Genomic DNA, 19,031 nt, shown 5'->3' with positions numbered 1-19,031 from the left:
TGCGTGCAGGACAGCTCGCCAGCGGCTCTTGCTCTGGCCTTCCTCATGTCTCCCAGCTTCCCAGACACGTGCGCACCACCTGACCCCTTTTCAGGGATCACCGTGGGAGGGGGCTGGATTCCTCCTCCCAAACCTGCAGGTATTTAAGGCAGGACCTGCTGCTCAGGCCTTGCCTTGGCTACTCATGGCTTCAGTTCCTGTTTGGATCCACCGCCGTCGTCCGATACCTGTTTCCTGTCTTCTGCTTCTCCGTGCCAAGACCCTTGCCTGCCTGATTACAAGATACTCTGTCTGCCTAGACCCTTGCCTCCCTGACTACGAGATACTCTGCCTGCCAAGACCCTTGCCTACCTGACTACGAGATTCGCTGCCTACCCAGACCCTGGTCAGCTTCGCTACGAGGCACGCCCTCCACCTACGTCCTTGCCTGCAGACTCAAGTTTCAAGTTCACCTCCGGCCTGAGACCCCACATAAGTCCAGCCAGCCTCGGCACCCAAGGGCTCAACCTGCTGGGAACAAGGGCTGGTAGTGATGAAGGTCCCGAGGGGCCTCCTATAGCCTCGTCTGCTGTTGGAAAGGCCCTCTGGGGCTCCTCCCCATTGGTTCCCTACTCCACTGGCCCAAGGATCCACTCTCATAATAGCTAGCCAAGGCCATGGATCCGGCTGAGGCTCCTGCCTTGCAGGCAATTCCTGGGCTGGCCCAAAGAGTCCTGGAACAACAGAAGGTCCTGGATTCACTGGCGGCTTCTATGGAATGTCTCAATGCCCGCTTGGATTCTGTGGCCGCTACTTCTGTCCAGGGCGTCCCGGCTTGCTGACCTCAGCAGCACCTCCCCGACAGGTGATTCCTTTACCAGCTCCCCTCGCTATGCAGGAGACCCTCAGCACTGTTGTGAGTTCCTTAACCAGTGCAATATGCACTTTTGTCTGCAGGCAGCACTCTTTCCTGATGCTTTGACCAAGACAACTTATATCCTGTCTCTGTTAGAAGGGAAGGCCCTGGCCTGGGCTTCACCCTTATGGAAACATTCAGATCTGCTGTTGCTGGACTTCTCGAGTTTCTTGGTACGTTTTCGAGCCATCTTCGAAACCCCTGGGTGGCAGACGCAAGTCAGCATGGAAATACTTCATCTCAGACAGGGTAGTCATTCTCTGATGGACTTCACCTTGGAGTTTCGTACCTTATCAACCGAGATAAGGTACAAAACTCCTGGGAGGAGACATTGGGAGGAGCCTCGGTGAGCGATATATCTAGATGGTATTTCCCCTAATATCAAAGATGAGCTTGCAGCCCGCAACCTTCCTGGAACACTTGACGCGGTAATTGACTTGGCTGGAAGAATCGACCGCCGTCTCCGGGAGAGATATGTCGAGCTTGCAGGATCATCTAAACGGCGCACTACTGGAGCCTTCGACCTTGACATGTCTCACCGAGCACCTCCCCGTGGTCCTCCTCTGAGGCCCCTCCAGACGAGCCCATGCAACTGGGGTGGGGTCCCTTGTCACCAGAGGAACGCCAATAGTGGCGCTGCTCAGGCCTTTGCCTCTATTGCAAGGGTTCTGGACATCTCCTGGTCCAATGTCCAGTGTGGCCAGTAAACTCCAGCACCTAGGATTCATTGGAGGGGTGATCCTAGGCCTAACTGCTCCTGTCCCTCCACTCACCTTGCCGGTGACCTTGACCTTCCAAGACTGCAGCCTTCCTACCCTGGCTCTGGTGGATTCAGGGGCCGGTGGGAAGTTTCTCATGCAAGAGATCGTGGTCCAGTTATTGATTCTCACTCAGCCTTGTCCTGTTCCACTGGTTCTCTCATCAATTCACGGAGAACTCTTGCCAGGTCGGATCACCCATACAACCCTTCCGCTGGAGTGCTTCACCGAATCTGGGCATCGTGAGCACATCTCCTTCTATGTCATACAGAAAGTCTTTCACCCACTGGGGTTCCTCCTGCTACCCTAAATGTTTCCTGGCTTCCAGCAAACTTTCTTCTGAACCTAGCTCTGAAGTTCTGGCGGGGCTCCCTCCTCAATAAGCTCACTTCACGGATGTATTCTCTAAGAAAGCAGCTAGCATCTTGCCGCCCCATCGGCAATCGATCTGTGCTATCAACTCGATTCCTGGCTCCACACCTCCTCGTGGCAGAGTATACCCGTTCTCGGAACTGGAGACCCAAGCCATGACTGACAATATCCGGGAAAATCTCCACAATGGATTCATCCATCCTTTCAAATCACCGGCTGGAGCAGGCTTCTTTTTCGTGGGGAAAAAGGACAGGTCTCTCCGGCCCTTTATAGACTATCATGGCCTGAACGCGATTACAGTCTGGGACCGCTATCCATTGTCTCTGATAATGGAGCTCTTTGACCACCTACAGGGGGCCCAGATCTTTTCTAAATTAGATCTGCGAGAAGCGTACAACCTTGTCCGAATTAAGGAGGGTGACGAATGGAAGACGGCATTTAACACAAGAAATGGCCATTACGAGTATTAAGTTATGCCATTCGGACTCTGTAATGCGCCCGCCGTCTTTCATAACTTGATAAATGAGATCCTCAGTGACCTCCTATATGTCTCCATAATCGTTTATTTGGACAACATTTTGATATATTCCAAGAACCTGCAAACTCATTGACAGCATGTATGTCAAGTCCTGAAGTTCTTGAGAGAGAACTGTCTCTATGCAAAATTAGAGAAATGCGTCTTTGAAAAGACTTCGCTGCCCTTCTTGGACTATATCGTGTCCAACCAGGGGTTCAAAATGGACCCAGCCAAGAGGAAAAGTATTCTGAATTGGCCCCGGCCAACAGGCCTACACAGCCTTCAATGCTTCTTAGGCTTCACCAACTACTACCGAAACTTCATCAAGAATTACTCCCACCTGGCGGCACCTCTGACCAGTTTAACAAGTAAGGGAGCTCCAGTAAAAGACTGGCCTGCCAAGGCAGAGGAAGCCTTTCAGGCCTTAAAAATGGGCCTTTTTGCACCATTCCCTTCTCTTCCATCCAGATCCCCATCTGCCCTTCATTCTGGAAGTAGATGCCTCCTCTGAAGGAGTCAGGGCTGTTCTAAGTCAACTCGATTCAGCCGGGACGGTACGTCCCAATGCCTTCTTTTCCAAGAAGTTCAGCTCAACGGAATTATTCGATAGGTGATCAAGAGCTCTTGGCAGTCAAAATGGCCTTCAAAGAGTGGCACCAGTGGCTCAAGGGTGCCCAGCATCGTATAATGGTCTATACCGACCACAAGAATTTAGAGCACCTGCAGCAGGCACAGTGCCTCATCCCCCGCCATTCCCTTTGGGCCCTCTTCTTCATGTGCTTTGATTTTGAGCTGTGCTTTTGTCCTGCTTCCAAGAACCAACGTGCAGACACCCTTTCATGTTCCTTCTCCCCGGAAGAGGCACCCAATACTGTGAGCCACATCATTGACCCTGTTTGTGTTATCCTTGCAGCCACCCAGATGGTTCCCATAGGGACCGAGTCTTGGCTTGGGGTCATGATTCTCCTTCTGCTGGACACCCCGGATGGGCGAGAACACTGGCACTTCTGTTACACTACTACTGGTGGCCCGGTATGTGTTCAGATGTTCACACCTACGTGCACTCCTGCCCAATCTGTGGCCAACAAAAAGCACCCATGGGCAAACCCTGGGACCTGCTCCAGCCTCTGCCTCCACCTAGTGAACCCTGGACGCAACTTTCAACAGACTTTCTGGTGGACCTACCTCCTTCTGCAGGGAACACTGTTATCTGGGTCACCATGGATCGACTTTCCAAGATGGCCCACTTCGTGGCTCTGCCCTCTCTTCCTTCAGCTCTGAGCCTAGCACAACTTTTTATCCAGAATGTTTTTCAACTCCACGGCCTACCCCAGCACATTTCCTCAGACCGTGGCCCACAATTCACCACCAAGTATTGGCAAAGTCTCTGTAATAAATTCCATGTCACTCTGGATCTTACTTCAGCCTACCACCCACAAGTGAATGGCCAGGTGGAAAGGACAAATCGCTCCCTTAAACAATTTCTGCAAATGTACATCAATGCCCGTCAAGACGATTGGGCTGAACTACTCCCATGGGCCGAATTCTCACACAATTCTCATCCCTGCTCTGCCACAGGGGCTTCCCCATTCCAGATAGTCTATGGCAAGCAGCCGCTTCCTCCAATTCCATTACCACTTCAGTGCCCTCGCCAGCTGCCCAGCTGACAGCGAAGAACCTAAAAAACCTGTGGACACAGGTGCATTAAGATGCTCCTCAAAGCCTGTAGTTCAGCCAAGAAATTCACAGATCGCCATCATTGTGCCGGACCTCAATATCGACCTGGCCAAAAGGGTTGGCTCAGTACCTGGTTTATCCGATTACAGGTACCTTCCATGCGACTTGCACCTTGCTACATTGGTCCCTTCTCCTTCCTTTGGGCTCGGTGACTTATCAACTCTGCTTGCCAGCCTCCTTGAAGATCCATAATGCCTTTCATACTTCTTTACTAAAACCTTTAGTTCTGTCTTGGATGTCCAGGAAAATACCAGAGGCTCCACCTATGTCTGCAGAAGAAGATACCAATTACCAGGTGCGCGAGGTTCTAGATGTCAGGAGATGGGGGTGCAAGTGGGAGTACCTACTTGCTTGGGAAGGCTTTGTTCCCGAAGAAAATTCTTGGCAACCCTCTACCAACATCCTTGATAAAGACTTGATTAAGCAGTTTCACCGAGATCATCCCAAGAAACCCAAACCACCGGGGAGGGGGCTTAGAGGAGGGGATGCTGTTGTGAAAGTCGGCCGAACAGGACCGCAGCCAGACACCCCCCCCCCACCTACTAGCTTGGTCAACTCTGCCTCCTCGGACCCGGAAATCTCGCTTCAGCCAGCGGTCACAGCTGGCGAGCCGTGCCACGGTCCTCCCACCAGACTGCCATGTTGCTGCTGCGTGCAGGTTGGCACGCCGGCGGCTCCTGCTCTGGCCTTCCTCCTGACCCCCAGCTTCCCAGGGCACGCACCACCTGACCCCTTTTCAGGGGTCACCGCAAGAGGGGCCTAGACTCCTCCTCCCAAACCTGCAGATATTTAAGGCAGGGACTGCTTCTCAGGCTTTGCCTTGGGTACTCCTGGCTTCAGTTCCTGTTTAGATCCGCCGTCGTCATCTGATACCTGTTTCCTGTCTTCTGCTTCTCTGTGCCAAGACCCTTGCCTGCCTGATTATGAGATACTCTGCCTGCCAAGACCCTTGCCTGCCTGACCATGAGATACGCTGCCTGCCAAGACCCTTGCCTGCCTAGACTCTTGCCTGCCTGACTACGAGATACGCTGCCTGCCAAGACCTTGCCTGCCTGACTACAAGATTAGCTGCCTACCCAGACCCTGGCCAGCTTCGCTACGAGGCACGCCCTCCACCTACATCCTTGCCTGCAGACTCAAGTTCACCTCTGGCCTGAGACCCCACGTAAGTCCAGTCGGCCCCGGCACCCAAGAGCTCAACCTGCGGGGGAGGGCTGGTAGTGAAGGTCCCGAGGGGACTCGGGTCTCCTATAGCCTTGCCTGCCAGCGGAAGGGCGCTCTGGGACTTCTCTCCATTGGTTCCCTATTCCGCCACCCAAGTATCCACTCTCGTAATAAAGCCATCTCTCAGGTGAATGTCACCAAAGGACATTCATGTTTATTTCAGTACCCAGGGTTGGATAACAGTTGGCTAAACTGTGGCCCAGTTAGGCATATTACCCAAGGTCACACATAAAGTATTTGGCAGAAAAGATTTAAACACAGAATGTTATTGTTCACATTCTTCAGCTCTAGTCCCTAAAATATGTATTCCATACAAAATCTAGATAATTTCAAATGTAAACTTTTTTCTCACCATCATTTTCATTTCTGGAAATTATAGCAATTATCACTGGATCATCAGAAGGGGTCTGTATTTTTTTGCCTGTTAAAAAAAAAAAGTTCATAATTAATATAACAATATAGTAACCTAGTATTTCAGGGATGAGGAATCTCTGGTTCTCGAGGACGGCAGACAGACTGGTCAGGTTTTCACAATATCCATAATAAATATGCATGACAGATATACGTGTGCACTGCTTCAATCATATGCCAATTTGTCTCATGCATATTCATTAAGGATAGCCTGAAAACTTGACCAGTTTTGGCCTGGTCAAGGAGCAGAAGTTTCATCACTCCTGTAGTAGATGATGACAGATAAAGATCAAGCAGCCCATTTAGTGTGCCCAACTGTCTTTCTCTGCAATTTTCTTCCACTCTGGGTAGAGAAGCATATAAATTACCATAGTTAACCAATTTCTTACAGTCTGTTTGCCAGCAATTCTAGTTCCATTTCCAGTGTGAATCTATTATAAATTTGAGTTCAAATAGCAGAATTCTAAACATATCAGACTGCTTTCTCAGACACTTCCAGCAACAACTAACTCAGGATGACCTCTACGAAAACAAGGATCCTCCTGACTACTCCCATCAGTTGTATGGATCAAGTTGAGTGGAGGGGTATTTTGCAGGTTACTTTACCAGTTTTTTTGGGGAAAAATAAGGCAAAAATAGCCCCCCCCCCCCCCCCCGACAGCCTATTATATCTCAAGGGTTAAGAGGTGAACTAAGATGGGGGCTATGCAATTCATTTTATGAATTGAGGAGGATTAATCCAGCTGCTATCATGTGTTTGAATAGGATAAGAACATAAGAACATAAGAAATTGCCAGGCTGGGTCAGACCAAGGGTCCATCAAGTCCAGCATCCTGTTTCCAACAGAGGCCAAACCTGGCCATAACAACCTGGCAAGTACCCAAACACTAAGAATATGCCAGTAATAGCAGAGGCCATTCCCTAAGTCAACTTGATTAATAGCAGTTAATGGACTAATTATTTGAATGACACACAGTGCTTTTCATTGCATTCCAGGATCCCAGGGAGCTTTGCAGTTGTCTTAATACAAACATGCTCACATAACCACATCTGGAGTGGATATTCTGTTGTTGCATTTTTTTTTTTTTAAGTAGAAAGATTCTACCTTGTATTTTCCAAAGGAGAAAGCAAAGCCTGTAAATAGCATGTGCTGCAGCATCTCCGATAGCCTTACATTCTGAGGAGTTCCACGGTTGGCATGGAAACTCTAGATTCTGTGGTATATGTGGACTTAGATGTCAAGAAATGGGCCAAGTGTCAGGAGCTCACCCTAAATTGCAGGATGAGACAACATTCAGAGCAGAATGGGGCTTCCCTCTTCCATAAGAACAGAAGAACATAAGAACATGCCATACTGGGTCAGACCAAGGGTCCATCAAGCCCAGCATCCTGTTTCCAACAGTGGCCAATCCAGGCCATAAGAACCTGGCAAGTACCCAGAAACTAAGTCTATTCCATGCTACTGTTGCTAGTAATAGCAGTGGCTATGTTCTAAGTCAACTTAATTAATAGCAGGTAATGGACTTCTCTTCCAAGAACTTACCCAATCCTTTTTTAAACCCAGCTACACTAACTGCACTAACCACACCCTCTGGCAACAAATTCCAGAGTTTAATTGCCAGCTAAGGTGACATCTTTATATAATGAGTAAAAGGAAAAATGAGTTATGCTCTTTTGTTCAAAGCTCAGCTTATCTTGACAGTCATTGTCTCCTGCTTGTATGCTTCTATTTTTATTTATTGTACTGTACTTCCTGCAGGTCCATTTGTGTTGCTGCATTTCTGCTATGACCGGCGCGGCCTAGCAGTTAGAGCAATTGGCTGGGAGCCAAAGAAATTAGGCTTCAATTCTCACTTTCCTCACTGACACTCCTCGTGACCTTGGGCGAGTCACTTTACCTTCTTGTTGCTTCAGATAACCACTTAATTTTCAAAAGAATTTACACTCTTAAAACTGTTTTTCTTTTACACCTAGGTGGGATTTTGAAAATTGCAATTGAATTGTCAAAAGGTTTTACATGCATAAGTGAACTTTGAGCATGTAAACAGGCTTTTGAAATTGCTACAACAGTATGTTACATTTCCTTAGGTTGTAAACCTTTATGGGCAGGGATTATTGAAGCTGAATACTATCAAATCTGTAAACCATCTTGGTCATCTTTTGGCAAGATGGGACAAAAATTATTTTGTTATAATTTTAACTGTAGCATTATCAAACCAAATTGGTAATGTGGTAATAATAGGAGATTTCAATTACCCCAATATTGACTGGGTAAATGTATCATCGGTAAATGCTAGAGAGATAAAGATCCTGGATGGAATAAATGACAGTTTTATGGAGCAATTGGTTCAGGAACTGACAAGAGAGGGAGCAATTTTAGATCTAATTCTCAGTGGAGCACAGGATTTGGTGAGAGAGGTAACGGTGGTGGGGGCACTTCGCAATAGTGATCATAATATGGTCAAATTTGAATTAATGACTGGAAGGGGGACAATAAGCAAATCCACAGCTCTTGTGCTAAACTTTCAAAAGGGAAACTTTGATAAAATGAGAAAAATAGAAAAAAACTGAAAGGAGCAGCTACAAAGGTAAAAAGTGTGCAAGAGGCGTGGTCATTGTTAAAAAATACCATCCTAGAAGCACAGTCCAGATGTATTCCATATATTAAGAAAGGTAGAAAGAAGGCAAAATGATTACCGGCATGGTTAAAAGGGGAGGTGAAATAAGCTATTTTAGCCAAAAGATCTTCATTCAAAAATTGGAAGAAGGATCCAATAGAAGAAAATAGGATAATGCATAAGCATTGGCAAGTTAAATGTAAGACATTAATAAGACAGGCTAAGAGAGAATTTGAAAATAAGTTCTCCATAGAGGGAAAAACTCACAGTAAAAACATTTTAAAATATATCCGAAGCAGAAAGCCTGTGAGGGAGTCAGTTGGACTGTTAGATGATCGAGGGGTTAAAGGGGCACTTAGAGAAAATAAGGCCATCGCAGAAAGATTAAATGATTTCTTTGCTTCGGTGTTTACTGAAGAGGATGTTGGGAGGTACCCGTAATGGAGAAGGTTTTCATGGGTAATGATTCAGATGGACTGCACCAAATCACGGTGAACCTAGAACATGTGGTAGACCTGATTAACAAACTGAAGAGTAGTAAATCACCTGGACCGGATGGTATACACCCCAGGGTTCTGAAGGAACTAAAAAATGAAATTTCAGACCTATTAGTAAAAATTTGTAACCTATCATTAAAATTATCTATTGTACCTGAAGACTGGAGGGTGGCTAATGTAACCCCAATATTTAAAAAGGGCTCCAGGGGCAATCAAGGAAAGTACAGACTGGTTAGACTGACTTCAATGCCAGGAAAAAATAGTGGAAAGTGTTCTAAATATCAGAATCACAGAACACATAGAAAGACATGGTTTAATGGAACAAAGTCAGCATGGCTTTACCCAAGGCAAGTCTTGCCTCACAAATCTGCTTCACTTTTTTGAAGGAGTTAATAAACATGTAGATAAAGGTAAGCTGGTAGATGTAGTGTATTTGGATTTTCAGAAGGCATTTGACAAAGTTCCTCATGGGAAGCTTCAAGGAAAAGTAAAAGGTCATGGGATAGGTGTCAATGTCCTTTCTTGGATTACAAACTGGCTAATGGACAGGAATCCGAGAGTAGGATTTAATGGACAATTTTCTCAGTGGAAGGGAGTGGGCAATGGCATGCCTCAGGGATCTGTATTGGGACCCTTAATTTTCAATATATTTATAAATGATCTGGAAAGAAATACGACGAGTGAGGTAATCAAATTTGCAGATGATACAAAATTGTTCAGAATAGTTAAATCACAAGCAGATTGTGATGAATTGCAGGAAGAACTTTTGAGACTGGAAAATTGGACACCAAATGGCAGATTAAATTTAATGTGGATAAGTGCAAGGTGATGCATATAGGGAAAAATAACCCATGCTATAGTTACACAATGTTAGGTTCCATATTAGGAGCTAGTACCCAAGAAAGAGATCTAGGCATCATAGTGGATAACACATTGAAATTGTCAGTTCAGTGTGTTGCGGCAGTCAAAAAAGCAAACAGAACATTGGGAATTATTAGAAAGTGAATGGTGAATAAAACAGAAAATGTCATAAGGCCTCTTTATCGCTCCATGGTGAGACCGAACCTTGAATACTGTGTACAATTCTGGTTGCCGCATCTCATGTGATGGAGAAGGTACAGAGAAGGGCAACCAAAATGATAAAAGAAATTGAACAGCTCCCCTATGAGGAAAGATTAAAGAGGTTAGGACTTTTCAGCTTGGAGAAGAGATGGATGAGGGTGGTGAGGTGTTTAAAATCATGTGAGGTCTAGAATAAGTAAATGTGAATTGGTTATTTACTCTTTCGGATAACAGAAAGACTAGGGGGCACTCCATGAAGTTAGCATGTGGCACATTTAAAACTAATCTGAGAAAGTTCTTTTTCACTCAATGCACAACTAAACTCTGGAATTTGTTGCCAGAGGATGTGGTTAGTGCTGTTTGTTTAGCTGTGTTTAAAAAAGGATTGGATAAGTTCTTGGAGGAGAAGTCCATTACCTGCTATTAATTAAGTTGACTTAGAAAATAGCCACTGCTATTACTAGCAACGGTAACATGGAATAGACTTAGTTTTTGGGTACTAGCCAGGTTCTTATGGCCTGGATTGGCCACTGTTGGAAACAGGATGCTGGGCTTGATGGACCCTTGGTCTGACCCAGTATGGCATGTTTTTCTGTTCTTATCACTGGAATCAATTGCTAAACACCAGTGATAAAAATGCACAAAAAGGCAGAACTGATTCTTTTTTTGGAACAGATATTTTCCAAAATATTCCAGTGTCATATGGTCACTGATTAGAGGGCTCATGTACATTAATATACTTAAACACAAAACAAACCACAGTGGCCCTCATTTAATCCATCATCTAAACTTGAAGGATTAACCAGATGAGGCAGCCGTGTGAGAAGTTTAATTCCATTCTCTAAACCTGAAGTTGGGCTTTAGCTAAATGGGATCACGAGTGTATTCAGCATGACTTAGATGCAGGCAGAACCATAACCTTTTTCACTAATGGGTGCTTTTTAGTCTCTAGTGAAAGCACTGGATGGATAACCCCTGGAGGAGGATAATCATGCTTTAAAAATGTGAATTTTGAATTTACTAAAAATGAGACTTGCAAATCACTTTGATGAACCCATGAATTGTTGTTTTTTAAATGGTCATTGAAATGGAAATCTCAGGTGGGTTGACAGAAATCCACTGCGGTTTTGACAAAATATGGGTTTTTATAAAGGAAATCTGCAATGGATTAAGTCACTCAGCAGATCTGCTATGGATTCCCCCTGATCTTCAGTTTTTCTCCTTGAGATCTGCTGGAGAAAATTGCAGTGGACTTTCCGAGAGATCTGCATTAGCCATCAAAGTGGAAGCTGGCCAAATCTTCCAGATTTGGGCACGGACTTGGAAAATCCTTGCATCCCTTTGAAAGAATTGTGCACAAACTTGGCAATTTTCAAAAGGTGCCGGTTATTTTTAGTCAGATTTTCAGCTGAACATAATTGGTTATGTTTTCAGCTTACAATTTTCTAAATCTGTCTGGCCACCATTTGGGCAGTTAGAGTTAGGCTCACCCTTAGTGCAAGCAGGGTACAGTGGCAAATCCTAGGTGGCTAGCAATGAAAATGGGAGCTAAATAGCAAAACAGTCAGAGCGCGCTGGTTCTGGGGAGTCCTCTGGAGCCAAGCCAGCTCTTTTTTTGCCCTGTTAAATTTGGCCACCCTTGTAAATTTAAGGGGTTTCATTTATCTGATGGGGGGTTTAAAGCAGGATTTTAACTGCCTAACTCCTGACGTTATCTGGTAAACCCTTTGGAAACTGACCCCAAAGTGCTTTTCCTGTAGACACAAAATGGGAGAAAAAACCTTCAGCACATCGGATCTTTAGTGCAAGTTTCTTCTCACATGGATAAGGGGAGGGAGAATGAGGGATGCCTTAAAGTTGCCCATTAATTGCTGAAGTTAGGATTTGATTCTTCGGCATGCTAGTTATTATATTACACGCTTAAGCTTGAAGGAAGATACTTTGTTTATCCCTCATCAGCATCAGGAAAAAGCAAAAATGCTCTATGAAATACAAAGTTTGAGCCTGTGCTGTTGTCTCATATCCCCACACCCACATAAACCTTTAGTTTGATTTTTTTTCAGTGACCACCTTCAAGTCCTTAGCAATTTTATAGATGAGCTTTTCAACAAATCACATTCCATCAAGTCTTAAACCAGATATTGCATATTTTTACTGAAAGTTAATTTTCAGTAAAAATATACAGTCCTATAAGAGTCCTATAGAAAAAAGTACAATTATCAAAAGAAATACTGAAAGGTACAAACTGGTGATATGCATTCAGTTTGACTGGATGCTGAAAACGGACCCCAAAATTATCAGGTTCTTTTGTGCATAAAAAAAAGGCCTCCCGGAGACCCTCCATCCCCACCCCCTGCCAGCCCAAAACCCAGCCCAGGGCCAGATCCCACTTGACCAAGCCTTCCAAGGCCCAGCCAGGGCCTCCCTGTGCCCCTTTGATTCCCACCCCCACCAGTGATAAATCCGGCATATGGCTTGGCCTACCCTGGACCAGCCGAGGCCTCCCCAGAGCCCTCTAACCCCCACCCACATCCTTTGAAACTGCCCATGCCCCTCTTGCCCCATCCATAGCCTCTCAAGACAGAAGGGCATGATTGAAGCTCTCTTGCTCCTGCCCTTGTCCTCAGTGATTAAAAAAATGGAGAAGCCCCAACAGATGGCACCAGGAAAATGATGCCAGTCTTCCCGGAGATGAACACCAAAGTGATGTCACTTTAGTACTGTCCGGCAGGCCTCCAGCACTATTTTTAAATTGCTGAGACCAAGGGCAGGAGTCAGTGGGCTTTGCTTCTGCCCTTATAACTTGAGTGGGCTACAGATGGGTAAATGGTGGCCTGGGAGGTCTCCAGCGACTAGCCAGTTTTACATGGTGGGTGTGGGGGTCAGAGGTGCCTGGGGAAACTCTGGCTGGGCCAGGGGAAGCATGGCCTGGTAGGCCCGGACTCCAGGCTGTAGTTAGAATTAGCAGACTTGTGGGTTGGGGAAACCTGGGGAGGCCCAGCTGCACAGGCCAAGGCCTAGGGCTGGTTTTGCACTGGCGCAGGTGAAGTTAGAGGACCTCCAGAAGGTCTATTTTGTTTTTTAGCTTAGGGCTTTTTTGGACAATTTTTTTCTTTTTCAGATTGAGAAGTAAACTGAACAACAAAAAAAAAAAAAAGTCTCAAAATAAAAATAATGGCCTGAAACAAAACTTTTACAGTGACACATCCCTAATGGAAACACCATTATGATAAGGAAGGGCTTCATCATTAAAATAAAAAGATGGGATCACACCCTAGAGGGAGGTAATGCTATTTTGTAGCTTGCTGGGCACCCAAAATCTATAGACTTTTACTTGCACTGTGGTTGTGCTTGTGCACGTTTAACAGCATTTCTAGAGGTCCATAACAGTGGCAGAACGGGGACATTTATGAGTTTACTATAAATACCAGAGGAATCACATTAACGTTTACCTAAATTCATTTTTCAATAAATGATAGATCATAAGCATAAATTATACATTATTTAAAAACTTATCACAAAATATATTTAGGTTGTAGATAAATTTGAACATTATTCTAGCAGCAACTGGAACACGAAAATGACAAAACTAAGAAAAGTATGCTTAAGAAGCAGAAGGCAGCAGAAATGGCTTTTGTGCTCACATAAATAGAAGTGGATCATGAGGACCGGTTTCCGTACAAGGTGACTCTTATATGGATTGCCTGCTTAGGGTGTTCTTCAAGGTTAGAGATATTTGTCTTGGTCAGGACATAAATGAATGATAACACAAATTCATAAATATTTTTTTTTTTACTAAATGTATCTGATTAGTTTACTGATAGGCATCAATGACATCTCCATTTTTCTTCTGAGCAAAATACCTTTTATATTGGAAGTCTCTATTTTCAGAATTGTTTGCTGACTAATTTCAGAGCAAATAATCAGACAGAAAGAGAGGATCAGCAGAAAATCCATACAGGGCAGTTTATCCATGTGAATGCGTCTTCATGCTTCTTCTCTGCTTCATGGTCTACTGAATTCCGGCGTGCAGTGTCAGGGTATTGTGACGTCATCATGGACAGTTTTACATCATTCTATTGGTTAGCACGCATCACACAAAGTACAGTGATAATACGCAATAGGGCGTATTTTATGCACCTCTTCATCATAGCAGCCTTGAGGGAATTCTGAAGCATGAAGCCAGAACCTGAGTGCCTTGTGCACAGAAGTATTGTTAAGATCAAGAACTGCAGAGAGCAGACAACAAGACCTGTATGAAAGCAGGACATCCTTAGGCCAGTATGCATAAAGTATGCAAAAATACTTATACCAGTGTGTATATAGCTATCTCAGTCTGCTGGCATCACTTGTAATAGCGGCAGGGCAGGAGCAACCAGGGATCACTGCTGCCCTGTAAAGAGATTTTCCTGGATAGTTAACGGGATACGTGTCCTGCTGAATATCCAAAATTAAAATGATCTGGATACCTTTAGCTGGGTAATGTTTCTTTTTATATACTGTCTTTATTGAAAAACTTTAAACTGAATAACTTTAGACTTAACTTAATTTTTGCACAGTCTTACAGACAATGATATTCGCGAGCACAGACTACTGTAACTCTCTGCTATTAGGGCTACCTCAAGTTACCATTAGACCACTCCAAATATTGCAAAATTCCACTGCTAGAATTTTGACAGGCAATAAGAAAAAGAGACCACATCACAGGTACACTTGCTGAGCTACACTGGCTTCCAATTAAAGAAAGAATACAATACAAAGCATTATGTATAATTCATAAACTAATCCATGATCAAAAGGCCGACTGGCTTAACACAGCACTGTGCGTACATGTACCACACAGAAACCTGAGATCTGCTAATAAAGCTCTACTAAATATTCCTTCTGTTAAATCAGCACGCCTCACTCAGGTAAGGGAGAGAGCACTGTTGCTGGCTGGCCCTGTTCTATGGAACTCCATGCCACTCGAAATAAGGCTGCAGAGAAATTGAAACTATTTAAAACTAGTCTGAAAACCTGGCTTTTTAAACAAGCTTTTTATAAAGACAAAGAGAAGGAGGGAAAACAGTTGAAAGATAAGGACGCACCAAGTAATCAGTTTTTTTCCTTTAATATCTCCAATTGCATATTAACACTAGATTTGAACCGCTTGACAGTTTCTCAGCCAGCATATAAGCCTTAATTAAACATATAGTTTCCCTTATTAAAATATGTTACCATTTTATGTTGGCACATGTATAATTTGTAATCTATACCAATTATAGTTTTTCCTTATTGTGCCTTTCTGTAAACCGTTGTGATGGTGAATTAACTTAATGATGGCAAAGAAGAGTTTTTAAATAAATAAACTGGCTATATTTAAAAAAATAATAGCAGATTAAGTATGGATTTTCTGTTAAAAAAAAAAAAAAATCCAAACCCATCTTCCCCCCTCCTAGGTTAACACTCCATCCTGTCCTTCCTCCCTTCCCTCCCCGGTATCTGGCAGAACCTCTCCTCAGGGCCGGGATCGCAATGCACGCGGTGGTTTCCCGTGTTATTGAGGTTGGATTGGTTTCTGCCTCGAGATTCAGGAAGGTTTCCAACCCAAGGGATGAAGGAAGTCATCGAGACAGTTTTCTACCATGTCATGGGCTACAAATCTTTGCGTGAGAGAAAAGGCTTTTCCTTTTGGGAGAACTAGGAACAGTCTCTTTCATTCTGCCCCAGAACTGGAATACTTTGAGGACTTATGTTTGATTCTGGGGCCATGGACCTGCATCGCTTGTTGTATTCAACATAGCTTTGTATATCTGAATTGTTGTTTTGCCGACTGAATTATAGATGTTTTTTCTTTAATAAAATTCCTTCTTGTTTTGGAACACAAAGATTGAAATGTGGACTTTTGTTTTTTAATTACTGTTATCTGAGAGTGAGCCTCTGGATCTTACAGATTAGTATATCCTGCACTAGCAGAATCTGGTTTCCAGACCTCGACTGCGTGGAGAAGTGCCCTGCAGTGGAACAAAACAAGGGGTTACCAAGGGGGTAGACTCAGGAGCAACATCAGAAAATATTTCTTCATGGACAGGATGGTGAACGCATGACATGGTCTCTCAGTGGCAGTGCTGAAAACAAAGACAAAATTCAAGAAAGCCTCAGGTAAGTACAGAGGATCTCCCTAATTGTGAAGAAGGAGGTAGAGATGAAATAGGGTTTGTGGCACTACATGAAGAATATAATCGTGGAGGTTCGATGAGGTAATAATCCTGTCCTGCCATCATATTCTGTCTCTTTGAGGTTCTGTAGATCCATTTTGGACTTGGGGAGTGGGAATTGGAGGGCTCACAGGCCTGCTTTGACTTTTTATTTTTGGACAGATAGAGTGTGGGTGGTGGAGATGCCCACAAGGCTGGTTGTTAATGCAGCCCTCCGTCAGGCTGCTAGATTAACTACACCTTGTAAAATATAATCACCTTCACAGCCTTACAAGGATGCTGTATATGGTATCCAGTATTAATAGCTAGCTAATGAGGGTGGGGGAGGGTCAACTGCATACACAGGGAGGACAATTTTCAAAGGAATTTGCCCAGGTAATTAAGTAGTTACTCAATAGATTTCCCAGGCTGAAAATTCCCTTCTGCTCAGTGTCCTAAAGTATTCATACTTACGCTTTGCTGTGGGAAAATGGGTGAAGGTGGGAGTAGGGTTAGAGCGGAAGAGGTACAGTATACATAGGGATGTCATATAAAGTAGGTTGCCCTGAATTTTCAAAGGGAAATTCCGTGGAAAACTCCCTTCGAAATTACTTTGTAGTCAGGGTGCCTGCGAGCTCCCCTGCAAGGATTAAGATTTGCTCCAGTTAACACTACTGTGGATGAAGCAGTGCTAACAGTAACACACATGCAAATTACACAAATTAATGTGGGTCACACATAGTTTTAACACCTGCATTAGCTATAGCCTAAGAGCCATTAATAACAATAGTCCCCACTGTGTTTTAATCCAAATAGTCATTTGGATTAGAAACCACAATGAGACGAGCTGGTGTCCATAGAGAAAGGCTTGAGATTATTTTCTCGACATAGGGTAGAAGCAACTGATTTAAAACACAGTCTGCATCGGGAATCTGCATTTTTCACCCACATGCTCATAGCCTTGATCTGCTCATAAAAGTTTCTTCACAGCCCCTCACTGATGGACTATTGGACTTGGTTATCTGGGCTCTGTGTTTGGAGCTAATCAGGTTATTAAAGTTTCATCTTGCTTAATCAAGAGACTTGTTCTGGGTTGGCACAAACTTATTTTGCTGTGTTTATGGTTTTTTTGTGCTGTTTTAAAATTACAATTATTTTGATCACACTTTCAAGTTTAGTTTTGGACACTTTTGTTAGGTTGATGATTACTGAATGCCCTTTTGTATTTCAACAAATTATTTGGGCCTACAAGCATGAATTCACTGTACAGGGGGCAGTGCATAGCAGGATTGTTTTGCACACACACACAAGCAAGCTCTCTCTCTCTCTCTTTACACATTGTTCAAATGATATGTTCTTGAAAATAATTGTCTGTCAGATTTGTTTCTTGTCTGTTTTTAACAGTAATTTCTGCATCATTGGCCATCCCCAGTATTTCCTTCATGTTAAAAACCAGGCAACCGGTAGATGCCACTGTTTCTTTAAAAAAAAAAAAAAAATGACAGCAGGAGGATACCTTTTCCCGTGATTTTGTTCATGATTTCAGCAGCTATCGTTCTCTTCTGCCTCAGGCATAAGCATGCCAAAGACAGACTGCATTGTCTGAGACAATTAGATGTAAATTAGGAGAATCAGAAGTACGTTCACAGGTACCTTATCCTCACAGTGCTGTGCATGTCATTGAATGGCTTTTATGATTTAATTAGAGAAAGGTCAAGGAGAAGAGGTAGAGCATGGTAAAGCAAACAATTAATAGTCAAGGCTTATTCTTCACTGCAGGGTGATTGTAATGATAAATATTTTGATGAATTGAGTAGATTTAAGATGGTTATGTTGGAAACTGTCATGGCACTGTAATTCATGCATTCATGGTTGACATGGGAACCGTGGAATGCACTAGAATGGTCAAGATTCTGTTCTCTGTTGTGTTCAGTCCTTGGTAGATGCCACTTGGAAAATGGGCCAGTGGCGCGAGTTCTCTTTAATGGTGTTGCCATCCTAACTCCAAGTCCTCAAGACATGTTTATCTAGTCTTAACTCTTCAGGTTTCTGTACCAAAACAGTTTGGCCTTGGTCTCCTCCTAAAGCATGGATTAGGGCAAGACTATAAGACCGACACTAGAAATGAAGTTAAATTTGGCAACAACGCTATAATTACAGCTAAACCATGGCAAACCTAAACATGATGTGGAGAGAATGAGATCCCTCTTCTGTGAGTATGAGGCGAAAATCATCTGTAAACCTCTTCTATTAAAGGTAACCAATTGCTCTAGACTGAATATTTAGATAAATCAGAAGTTAGTGAAGGTGTTGCTTTTTAAATTTAACTCATTGTTCATTGTGATGTTTCCTGGTGACAGGTTGTGCTTTGCATAAGTGCAACTAACCTCTGGCTTGCTTTTCTGTTCCTATACACTAATTGCTCTATCCTGACGTGCAGAAGTGTAGGCATAACAATACATAGAAGCACATGAAATATGAAATATTTTCTGAGCGTGATCTAACTGTAACAGAGCTACAGGGAAATATCTTGTAAGAATATGAATCATAGGGTCAACAAAATAAGACATTGCACCCCATAAGCTTTATAGACCACAAAGTTCCCTTTAGATAAGAAGTTGCCATACTGGGTCAGACCAAGGGTCCATCAAGCCCAGCATCCTGTTTCCAACAGTGGCCAATCCAAGCAACAAGTAACTGGCAAGTACCCAAAAACTAAGTCTATCCCATGCCACTGATGCCAGTAATAGCAGTGGATAATTTC

General features: G+C 43.8%; 2 protein-coding genes across 6 annotated transcripts in view; one reads left to right on the top strand and one right to left on the bottom strand.

The window, feature by feature from the left end:
* The window catches only part of LOC115094572, a 56,431-nt gene extending 42,346 nt beyond the window's left edge, over positions 1-14,085 (bottom strand). For 3 of the 4 annotated variants that reach the window (XM_029607763.1, XM_029607766.1, XM_029607764.1), the window contains exons 1-2: positions 13,955-14,085; positions 5,856-5,924 (exon numbers count right to left, since the gene is read on the bottom strand). In XM_029607763.1, coding sequence (XP_029463623.1) covers positions 5,856-5,924; positions 13,955-14,066 — 181 coding nt within the window. In that variant the 5' untranslated portion in view covers positions 14,067-14,085. The other variant, XM_029607765.1, reaches the window with a different exon arrangement.
* Positions 1-19,031, top strand: part of LOC115094573 — a 106,347-nt gene that overhangs the window by 42,227 nt on the left and 45,089 nt on the right. The window contains exon 1 of one of the 2 annotated variants that reach the window (XM_029607767.1): positions 18,219-18,523. The exons of the other annotated variant lie outside the window; for it this stretch is intronic. The gene's annotated coding sequence lies outside the window, so the exon portion shown is untranslated. Of the gene's footprint in view, positions 1-18,218; positions 18,524-19,031 lie in introns of those variants that run through there. 2 annotated transcript variants of the gene reach the window in all.

Source organism: Rhinatrema bivittatum, chromosome 6 (genome assembly GCF_901001135.1).
Source record: "Rhinatrema bivittatum chromosome 6, aRhiBiv1.1, whole genome shotgun sequence".
NCBI classification, from domain to species: Eukaryota; Metazoa; Chordata; class Amphibia; order Gymnophiona; family Rhinatrematidae; genus Rhinatrema; species Rhinatrema bivittatum.
The sequence above is the reverse complement of the archived record's forward strand: the minus strand, read 5'-3'. Positions and strand labels throughout refer to the sequence as shown.